The 12,500-nt window shown below is 32.0% G+C and overlaps 1 protein-coding gene across 1 annotated transcript in view; it reads left to right on the forward strand.

Annotated features, from left to right (window-relative positions):
- Positions 1 to 10,500: 10,500 nt before the first annotated feature.
- Positions 10,501 to 12,500, forward strand: part of LOC127879494 (cyclic nucleotide-gated cation channel alpha-3-like) — an 11,319-nt gene continuing 9,319 nt past the window's right edge. The window contains exon 1 of the mRNA XM_052426347.1: positions 10,501 to 10,724. Coding sequence (XP_052282307.1) covers positions 10,503 to 10,724 — 222 coding nt within the window. The 5' untranslated portion in view covers positions 10,501 to 10,502. The remainder of the gene's footprint in view (positions 10,725 to 12,500) is intronic.

A 12,500-nucleotide genomic window follows, 5' to 3' on the forward strand; every position in this document is an offset into this window, starting at 1 on the left:
CAAGTTAATACTGTTTAATGGTAAGTAATTATTAAACTTATTTCCAGTCATATAGATTATTTGCGTTTTTTTGTATTTCGTCACTTGAAAATTAAAAATATAACAATGCAATCCAACTTTTAGCAATATTTTTATTTTAATTTTCCTTTATAAAGGTGTGTATTTAACTCCCTGCCCAGGTCGGTTGAATTCCACTAAATGCTGTTCTTGTAAAATTGTTAAAAATGACTCAGTGTTTTGGACTTGTACTTACATTAGATAATATTGAATAGATGGTTTTCGTGTCAATTCATTTAATATAATACTGTCCAATGTCCGCGAATTCTACAGAACACTTTAAGACTATTATTCTCTAAAAACTGTAATGCAGAACAACACATGGTTGGTTCCTTTCCCTGTCTTAGAAAAAGTAGCATGCAATACTTTAACCCTACGAAGCTATAAATTTAATAGATTAATCGGTTTGTATACTAAATAAATGCGGCATAAATATAATTATACTGTTGCGTAATATCATAAAATAAATATTATTTCGTGATACCTTTTAAACACGTCATGTTTATTAGGAGTTCTATTTCCCAATTTGTAGAAACTCATTTAAATATCGGTTTTTACTGCCCTATTGCATGCATTAAACTTGTAAAATACAAGCCGTCTGTGATCGTGTTAGAAATGAATACAGATAGCGTGCGCTGTTAAAGTAAACCTTGTTTTCCATTTACTAAGGCAATCTCTTATCGTTTAGTCCGCATATTCCCAATAGTAAAATAGAATAACACGTCGCTGGCGCAGGTAGATTACGAATTGTTGAAGCTGGTTTCCATGGCAACCGATTATGATGACAACTCGCATTAAAAGTCAATTCTACGAAAATCCAAACAGAATCGCTAATTACAGGTACCATTCGTATTGATTTGCCGTCTCAAGAGAAATAGGAATTGCCAGGTTGTTTTGATATGATTAAAGATAGAGAGTAGTATCGTAAAGGTGAACTATGACAGCTTTTATGGGAGGTGACTGTGTTTGTTCTGCATTTAAGAATTATGCCAAATGCTGTCATTCGAAAAGAAGTTAATAGATTGTAATCGATGTCAGGTTTAAAATATAGCAACGAGTGACCTTGAATACAAATTAAACACATATTTAAAAAAGTATGCGAACATAATTGCAAAACACATATTTTCATGAAGTTATATTTTTGGTTATAACTTTTATTGCAACATATAATGAGCTACTAAAGTGATACACGTACTACTTCTTTTCATGCTGAGGACATATTAACTTTCTACCATAGTGTATTTTCGAATAACATATGATCACGATAATAGATGCATAGGAATAAAACATTTAATCACAATTGCGAACCACGAGTGATTTGGTAGCACGTATCTTCAAAATGAGAAATGGTTATAAACCACCATTATTATTATATTGGTAGCCAGTGGGAGAATAGGATTTTTAAATGGTAATATTCTATCACTTTTAACTTTTACTGAGAACAATATCACATCTTACGGATTGTTATGGTCGTCGTATCGAATAATTGAGTTAGTGTGTGTGGAATACTTTGTATAATATAACTGCTAAAATAATAAGTACAATATTTATTGTTAAATTTGCTAAGATTTGCTTGTCCTTTACATAAAAGGATTGTATGTGCCAGGTTTGCAGCAGGCAGAACAGAACAGAACAGAACAGAACAGAACAGAACAGAACTTTATTTAACTCAAGTTACAATTGCAACACATGAGTATACGGAAAAATATACCCATATAAACATAATTTTCACATGACATGGTTAGGTAAGATCTACTTAGAGAAATAGCTAACATACATTTTTAGGTAATAATTATCTAAGGAATAGGAGAGGGGGGGGGGGGGTGGGTGTCCAGTTGATTATTTTACTAGTTATTTGACTTTTACCTGGGCTTAATACATTTTACATGTATAGAAATCATAAATATGGTGACCAACTATAGGTTATTGAAAAGCGCGTGGGGCAGTGATTGACGGATGAAGTAGACTTGGTCACGTGTTTTAATCGGGTCAGTGTAACAGACGTAAAAGTTTTGTTGACATGTTCGATTCACGCTGATTTAACTTTGGACTTTTATAGAGCAATCTGTAATATGCCTTATGCGGCAAGTGGGACTCCAGACCAGCAAGCTTGTGGTACTCTGTCCACTATATAGTCATGTAAAAGTTGATTGGCATCATGAGAGGACAGGGTAGATCTTGACACGACTGCGCGACCCATATTTGCATGACGGAGTTCTTTTGATTATTTATGTCGGAAAGTGTTACGAACTAGATATTTATGAGCGCAGCAAACCGAGGATTTAAATTTAAGGATTAAAATTGTTGTTGATTTCAAAGCTTAAAACATGTCGATTAATCAAGGGTATATGACATTGTATTGTATTCGATGTGCTCTCACATTCCACATCTTAACATAAAGAAACAGCGCTAAGTCATATGATAGCTGCTTAACGTTTCAACGATTTGAGTAATACTTTTCGTATCTGCAAGATTTAGATTTCATTTAATGTTATGCAATTAGACGCCATTCATAGAAAACATCTCAATAAATTGAACAAGAAATACATGTTGTATTATAATTATGCTGGAAAAAATCGATATGATGGTTATTAATACGTCAGAAATGAGGAGGTCAGTAATTTGCAATAATGTTCCCTTTTGAATCTTTATTGATTGTCTTGCAATCGATAGTTAATAGAGGAGTTAAAGTCACAATATCAATTTTGTATTTAACTCTTATTTATCTCAACCCTACGATCTTTTAATGACAGCGTATGTCTTATGTTTGAATACAGTACAGTAAGATAAATTGACAATATTTAACGTTATATTGTAAGATATGTTATACGACATGTTACGTTGTACGACACGTGGTAGTAAAAGTACATATATTTTGTGCCATACTTTTGAGTTACACTGCAAACATGTTTTCATAATCTGCAAAACTGTTATTCTTTATATAAGATTAATACTACGTCATGTTTTCCTTATACAAGTTATAATTAATTCATTTTTTTTAATTATACAATATTTTGCATTATTATTATTAATTAAAGTTTTAGTGTTTAAAGTAATATTAATAAGGCAAGCATCACTCGTTACTAACATACTTAATGACAAGCTTCTTAGAACCCACACTTGTGTATCAATATAATATATAAGTAATAAATGGATATCTGTTATATGTATACAAGTAAGTGAGAGGAGTGTATTTTAAATGTGTTGGCTTATTAAAGAAAATGTGTGTGGTGAAACATTTTATGAACAAAAATCATGATGGCATTTAAATTATTATTTAAGTTTGAACATTGAAAGTACTATAAAACATCATTTTCAGACCTCAATTAATCACAAGAGTTATTTGATACATTACTTATCAAAGTAATAAGAAATAACACGTTGAACATGAAATAAACGGTTCCACAAGTCATGTGATGTAAAAAAGCTGTTGCTATTGAAGTTTTTATACACTCCAAAAAAGTGCAGCACAACCAATTACTACTTTCTACCAAGGTTAATAATCCATACAACAGTGGTCTTTACACTACGAGAATTACCCTTTTTATTTCCGCTTGTTCGGGTTTCAGTTAAAAGGCGTTATCACATTTACCACAAAGCGATTGTTCTTGTGAAGCGTTGCGAGAATATCATCACTGATTTAACAGGATGATCAACATGTTGTATTATGTAAAACTTTTGACACTAATAACCACACATAACACGATTCGATGCGTTTTTTTTCATAGAAACTGTTTCTTGAAAACCCAAACGTTTTTCGATTTCGAATGTTCTTGAAGATGTTTCCTCTAAAGATCATAACGCTGTCGTATCTTTTCAATTCATTACCACGACGTACATTCTTAAAATACCTGCTTACGTTTTTATGTAAACTTTTCACATAAATACCACTTACACACTGTAAAATACATACAAATTAGGTCATGATGACTATTTATTACTTTAACTGAACATGTATTTCCTCTGCAAATATAACTTTTTGTTCATCTGCATTCAATATGCATTTATTGGACCATGTAAAACGTATTACTTAATAATGAGCCATTGTTGTAACATAGTGTAGGCGATGTTTATATGTCTTTATTTGTGCTCATTTATATGGATTTAATGATATCATTATATACTAAGACACGTTGCAAATTCAAAAAGAAGAAATTGAAAATGTGTTTTTGTTTGTTTATTAATTAGGTTTGTGGTAGTTATGAATGTGTTCTAACTTTAACCAGTCTTTGTTCCAAGAACAAACGGTGCTCATAACACAGCTCTGAACGTTTGTAAAACGTGTTACTCATTATGCACCTAGACGAAAATAATATAAGCTTTATTTACCGATTAAGTATACGCCTTACATGCAAATAGTTGCTTAAAGCTTCCTGATCATAGTTGTTTATGTTATATTGTTTCAAGTGACGATATATCATTAGCAGCAAATGACTGTACAATTCCCTTCAAACCCATGCGATCAAAATAAAAATATTGTAACTGTGCATCTATGCATTCTCTAAAATTTGAATTTGTAAACCTACCTTAAAGTTATTCGCAATCAGTGTGTATTTAAGCACATGTATGTCATTTGACGAGATAAAGGTTCGCCTTTTTGTTTATGAAACTACAATATATTACGTTCAACTTAATTCGTACATTTTCTAACGCGGTAACAGACATAAAGAAAATAAAGAAAACACAAATGAACCTATGAAATAACGAGTCATTTTACGTATATCGATGTTTTCATACGATTTACGTCCGACAATGCATTAAAAGTCCGATGACATAGTGATTTGTATTTGACGGTCAGTGACAGATGGACTGTATCAATTATTCTCAAGCTCTCCTGTTGTTGTTGTTGAGTTTGCTTATGAAGCTGTTTATCACTGGCCCTGTGTACTAATCGCTGATATCATTGCGAGCAAACGTCAATACCACCAGCGGGATTATTGGTAGCACAGCTTTTCTGTTGGCTTCCTTAAAGCTTCCTTAAAGAGAAACAACAAAACAGGCAAATACATGTATCTGTGTCATATGTGTATTGAGTAAATATTTGCATATTTCAAAATCTGTCTTTTATTCTAATGTTGTGTTTCCGATTTCACAGGATTCTGTAACTTATAATCCCATTAATGAAAGTGTCAACAATTCTTTATTATAAAGCTCATAATACACAATTCAGTTCAATTAAACATGATTTTCGGCGATTTCGAACGTTTTTCTTAAAGAATTTTCGAAACTTTTAAACTATCATCAAATAAAGAAATGTTCATGCATCCCTTTTATATATGCTCGTCACAAAACTGTCATTTTAAATATGAGTTCCCGAAGATTTGCAAGGAATAAATCGAGATCCATATGAATGAAATGCCATGATGAAATAGCAATGTTTGATTGTCAAACTCTTTACTTGTACGTGGGTATCGTTCAACTGGATTTAATTAAAGGGGTCTTTTCACAGATTTTGGCATGTATTAACGTTTGACGTTAATGTTTTATATTGATAAATGTAAACATTTGATTTAAAAAAGCTCCAGTAAAAAACAATAATAAAAATTTACATATTTCAATGCCTATTGGCAAAAATACATATTTGGATTTAAAACAGGTGAACTAATTTTATGGTCATACGTTTGTGTTAATCAGACATAACAACTCTATCGACATTCGGATGACGCAATTGTGAACTTATAAGCATATATAATTGGCAGAATTATCCTCAAATACATTCATAAGAACACCGATAATGCAATTCTCAACATTACATGTCAACGGAGAATATGACATTATGTTCAGAGTAAGGGGCATGTCGAGTGATAGGGATAATTGTCACACCATCTGCTAGCTCATTTTTATTGCATTATAGAATAATAGCGGTGCAACGAAACATTCAGCTCTACAACGCAGTTGCCGTATTTCTAGTTATTAAAAGAAGTACAATGTATTGTAGCGTTGATTTAAATTACACATACTATCATCGTTTCGTATCATTGATTTTAATTATATAAAATAGAAAGCATACGAAAGTAAAGTCACTAATTCAATTCACACATCTTAGGGCACAAATAAAGGAGTATAATGGAAAGCAATAAAGAAAGTCCATGCGGAGAGATACACTAAAATACATTGAAGTAAGTTATGTATGTCGCATATGACGTTACTTATATTAAAACAAATCTAAGATCAAAGATCATGTTTATGATATATATCCTTAATTATATATGCATGCTCGAAACCATGGAATATATATATATATATATATATATATATATATATATATATATATATATATATATATATATATATATATTGATTAATAGATTTCAATTATATTTTTATCGTATCAAATAAAGTTGAATATTTCTTAAAGTCCGAATCTTGTATAATCATATGTACGTTACACATGACTTGAACGATGCAATTATCTCTATAATGGTGTGTGCACAATTGGCATTTTGCAAAAATTATTGGAGAAATATTTGATAATTCTTTAACAGGCAAAACCATTGAATGAAGTCAACATTTTGATTTTGTTAAGATGCATATTGCAAAAATATCAGTTTGCTTGAGAAATGATATTGTAAACAATCAAACATAAGTACCAAATGCACCAACAATGCCATCATATGATGCCCATTATAATCGTGTAATTTAAGTCTTCGTTATGTCAAAAGACAATACGGGACATTATTTCTCTTGTCTGAAGATCCCAAGGTTTCAATAGCTTGTAAATGTAGTCCATTAGTAAACATGGACCTCGAGAGCCCTCAGACATGCTGAAGAGGCATGGCGTGCAAACACTTGTTCCTCTGTGAATTCCGAGAAAATATTGACAGATGGCCAAGTGGCCTAATACATTATATGTTATTTGGATAACCACATCTGATGTTTGGAGAATAACATTAAGGAAAACCACGTTTTGATTTATTATGCGACCTCTTATGTTCAACAGGATATGCAGTGGCACATTTAATGAAAGAGCGACACTGTAATTAACATTTAAGGAAAGTAATCTCCAGAAACACTATATGAAGCTTTTATTAACTACCACTGGTCTTTTATTTAGAGCAAGTGACCGATTCCCAATACAACAAAGGAAAAAACTACATTTTTTCTGTTTTAATTTAAGCTATGGCCACCGCCTGAAAACGGTAAACGGAAAGCGTAGTGGCTTTAATACTAACTTTAAATATGCAAATTCAATGATACTTACACGGATTAATTACAAATTCATTATTATGTTTTATTTATATTTAACGTTTAACTCCTAGTTTGTATCAGTTAATCAGACCATTGTGAGCATATGTACATGCATTTCAAAGTTATGAATATTTCGTCATCAATACATATTTTACCCGTAGACACAACATGTGTTGCGCATATATTGATACTAAATACATATGTATTTTGCATTATATCAATTTAAAGCAGATAGGTGGTTGATGACCCGAAATAATCATGCTCGATCGATTGTGAAAAATGCTCAATATGTCGTGTAAGATTGTATTATCATATTATGGATGAAGAAAATATTATGAATGGTCATAAAACCATATATGAACGAGTGGCTCAGGCACAATGAGACAAAGAGACATATATAATAACGAGTATAGTAATAAAACCTCATCATTTAACTTTGCGTTTTCAAAAATGAGTCCAATTGGTACGCTCGTTAAAAAGGTTTTTAAATAGTTTTGATTCTTTTGTCTTTGAAGAAATATGACTATTTGTTTGTATTTATACAATGATGAAACACTAATTTAAAAACACTGTGAACACGAGCAAGTAACAATTTTGATGAAATGTGATTTTTAAATGACATTTAAGATGTAATCTGATCGACAAACACAAACCACTGGTCATAAACAGTGGCGATGCACACTATTAAAACACCCGGCCGTCTAACAATTGATCAATGCATTTAAAATACAACCAATTCTACACAAATGTTACTCGTTTGAAAGCATTTGATAAATTTAGTCAATATATTTATTCAGAAGACACAATATTAACCACATATTAAAGAACATGTCATAACACTAACGATATTGTGTAAAATGTAATCCCGGTTTGCGCATGAGTAGAAATAAGTTGAATGAACTTAAATGTAATCTGAGGCGATGTGATAATTTGAGATTCTTATGTTGATTTCATTAATATTTATGACATTGCATTGACCTATTTTTTTTTAAAGAATATGTTATTTGCGAAGCAACATTTTTGCTAGTTTGTGTCTGCATATATTGTTTTGTCTTCAAATTTATTGAACATATTCATATACTCATGCATACAATGATCGAACACCACTTTGACAAAGCTGCAGGGTGAAAAAAAAGCGTCTTGAATAATCACAGTGTAGAATGTGTTGACATAGCATCGATTCGAACCGTCGATGCAATTCTATTGACCGTTTGCCAACATCATGTGTGTTTGCTATGGCTGATGAGTTTCATAGCTGTCAAGTATGAAGACACGATACAGCCAAACGACGTGTTATATATGTAAAAATATTTCATACATACCTACACTCTGGGATATGTCTAAAACTTTATTTTAAGTACATGAACACGATTATAAGAACCAATTTCTTTAAAAATTTGGTATCTACAATAAAATAATATGTTTCTTCAATCTTCGATGATGAATCATTAATCTCACTGTTTTTTTAATATATATTGGACTTCAGGTTAAAAAACAGCGATGTTTTGAAATTGTGTATTTGTTAAGATTGATTACAACACCTGCATTCCGCCGACCTCTTTTTCTGCACAACATAATCAACATTTGTCATTCAAGCCTACACACTTTTCAAATAATATATGTGGAAGTGAATTTTCTAGATCTGTTGCGTGATTAAAAAGATATATAATATTCTCAAAATACAATATATGTTTGCAAAAGTCACTGTAGATATATTACGTTCTGCCAATGTGACAATTAACACTTTATATCTACGCGCTTTTTTAATCTGTGCACAAATTACGCATGTCGTTCATGTTTTATTTGATTTTTGAAATTTCTTTAACAGTTTTTTCCCCAAGAAACATGAGTTCAACACCATAGTCAGTTGCATTTATTACAGTAATTTATTACAGTAATATAATTCTTTGAGCTGTAAGAGTATGTATACAATTCTACGTGAACTATTTTAGTAATTACAAATATTTCCATTAGCAAAAGTTTCATTTGAAAAGAACTGAAGTTTACTCCGTTTGTAAAAGCTGTTTTATTTTACCTGTTGAATTTTACATTTTCTTTGATGTCGCTTTCCAGCTGATTTACTTTCCGAGATGTTTAAAATAAATCTAAGTTCTATTTGTTATGATCAATATCGGTTATAGATTTTGAATTAAATTTAAAGATGCTTGCGGATCATTAGCTTAACACAAATTAAACGAATACAATTCAGAACATTCAAATATAACGTATTAAAAATGTTTAACATTGTACGCCTGAAATATATGTTCCTAATGTGACATTTAGCGCATTCACATTAAATTAAGTCGAGTATTTTACGTCTCACCTTTTCGAATTTCAGCTTCGTGTGACCACAACATGGATTACTTGTTCAAGCTTAAAAAGTATGAATCACTTACTTATCGTACATATGAAGTAGTAAACATATTATTGGGCGTAAATATCTCGAAGAGATTGTGGTAGTTGTGCTTTTCTGAGCTTGTTTGAAATTCATTTCAATTCGGATTCTTTTGTAGTTCGTTTGCTTCTGATTGCCAATGAACTGTGTTTTTCGACTGATCTCACATGGATGGTAATATATCGAAACACACTGTCCTAACCTTAAATAGGATTATTAAAATACAGCGAATTATTGTCGTGAATGATATCCAACTGGACATATTTTACAGCCGCTTTATTGGTTAAATTAGTGATAAATTTATATGTGTCAGTCCTTAAACATGTAAGATGTGCGCGTTTTCATTCGGAAAAAACGACGGAAACATGAAAATAAACGCATTAACGCCACGTGCTTTTTTCTGGGATAAATTCATTTTACATTTTTTTGAATTTTTAAGTTCTATTAAATATTTTATATTTGTTTGCACACACAAGTTGGTGTTAAAAGTTGATTTTATTAAACAACTTACATTCATATACAGAATAATACACAATACATTACTGCACAACAAAAAATAAGAACAAATTATATGGAAACGGAATTAAGACGGAAACCTTAAGCTTAAATTGACTATTGACAATTATGAAAATCAATTATGAGAAATAAGTGATGATTAAATGAATACAAAGTTAATTAACTGCTGAATCGCTTTCAATCTGTTTATATCCTTCGTCTTTGGATGTATATATCCACGGTGGCATACTATTACTGAAACTGCTTTTAAAACAATGAAATACGCAATTCGTAAACGAAATAAAGGGGAAACATATTAAATTTCAGATGAATGACGCGGCAACGAGTTGGTGACAGCGGGGACGCCATGGCGGCCTCTACAAGCAATGCGCGGCCCCAACAAAGCGTCGGGAAACGGAAAGGCGGGGACGAGGTCGAGGTGATGGAAAATGGCGGACTAAGCCCCCAGTTGTCTGTCCGTCACCTTGACGACGAGGACGACGCATGCTCTGAGATCGTACGGATCGAGCAGGAGGTGAAAGATGACACTGAAGTCGGCGCTGTGGGAAGAATCGTGAAAACGATTCAGGTGAGAGAACACATGCAAACATTGTTTCCGGAAATTTTAATTGTGTTTGCAAATGGATTTATTCTTTTATTTGATCTTGTATTATGGCCATATTGATGTTTAAATAACTAAGATGAAATAGACAAAATTATCGACATGACGGTCTTTTCGTACAATATGGGGTGCCATGGGCACAATTGACGTTTAAAACAAAATGAAAGCTGACAATATAAATGACTTTAAACAATACAAGCTTGATTTTTATATATTGTTTGTGTGTTATTTTATTTGCAAATGCCCTTAAACAACCATGTAGATACGGTATCAAAATCAATATCAACAAAGCGATCATTTGCTGAATACTACAAGGCGGAAATGTACAAAGAGTTCACACAACAAAGAGGTCATTTAAGTATAATGCTTAAATACCCATCTCTCGAGTGTCTCTCATAAAACGCAGATTCATCAATCGCGTATAAACACCTAGCGCTCCCGAAGTCGCAAACCGGTATCGACCCTAATTAGCTCGTCTTCTCTTTGCAAATATTTGTTTAAGACAACTGTTCGGAGATCCATCAGAAAGTCATTAGTGGCGATTGACAGGATTCACAAAATCCATCTATCGCCAAAGAACTGACTGGCTGACTATGTTAATCGTTGAGAAGAATTAAAACATTTGCCGATGCGTTTGAATCTACTATTTACAATTGATATTGGCCATATCAAGTTTTATTTAATAACACTTATGGCTTTGTAACAATTTATAAGAATAATACTCAAGCATATATTTCACAACCCACGATTATACATGCATTGTAGCAATATTAATGTTAGAGGTTGTGAAGTTAAACCAGTACCATCTGATTCTTTCCGTCATCTCAACATCGCCCTCATCCCTTTCCTCCTCTTTTTTCTCATCGCAATCACTTACAGCAACGAAAGAATCAGCAGAAGTACTGCCAATGCAATTAATACACTGTGGCTCTTGTCAGTTCCAAATCGATTTTGCATGTCAATTTCACGTTGTTCAATATTTAAAGTCATTCATTTCATTCATTATACATTTGTTGGCCTTTCATTTGTCATAGCGTGCCTTGATCACTATTATAGATGTTATGGTATGAAGTGTATGTGCATAAAGTATGTTAGTATAAATACGGTGGAAACGTGTCTTAATGTTTGAGATAATAAGTTCATTTTAACATGAACCATAGTCAATTTTGTATCTATAAAATTCATATTAATTATATTCGGTTCCAATAAAGCTGGTTTGTTTTTCGACACTCAAATACAAGTATGCACAATCATTTGCAGATTAATAGAGAATACTAGTGTAGTGTTGATTAATAATAATACGTTTATTAACATTCATCTACTTCAGAAACCCGAGCCACAAATCTTTGCGAGCCTAGACATCTTACCTTGAAGCGAAATATACGCGATGTATTCATAGTTTCCTGTCATTTTCGAATGTGTGTGAATTATTTTGAAATAAGAAATAACAGCAAAACATCAATAGATATATACAAAATAACATCAAATGAAAATGAACAAAAGGACATTACCATAATGCGTTTGTTTAATGATGTTATCAAAATTTTGAAATACACCTAATGTTAATCCGCTGTTATAGGTGTTTATGTGTTAATGTGCTCATGACAATGGGATAATATCACTTTTATCATCCGCAACATGATCCACAACCTCATCAACAATATCAGTAACAACATCGGGAATAATAAACGAATACAAGCATACTAGCATTTGTAGTGCTTCTACAACTACGAGTACTGCTAT

This window comes from Dreissena polymorpha, chromosome 4, assembly GCF_020536995.1.
Source record: "Dreissena polymorpha isolate Duluth1 chromosome 4, UMN_Dpol_1.0, whole genome shotgun sequence".
NCBI lineage: Eukaryota > Metazoa > Mollusca > Bivalvia > Myida > Dreissenidae > Dreissena > Dreissena polymorpha.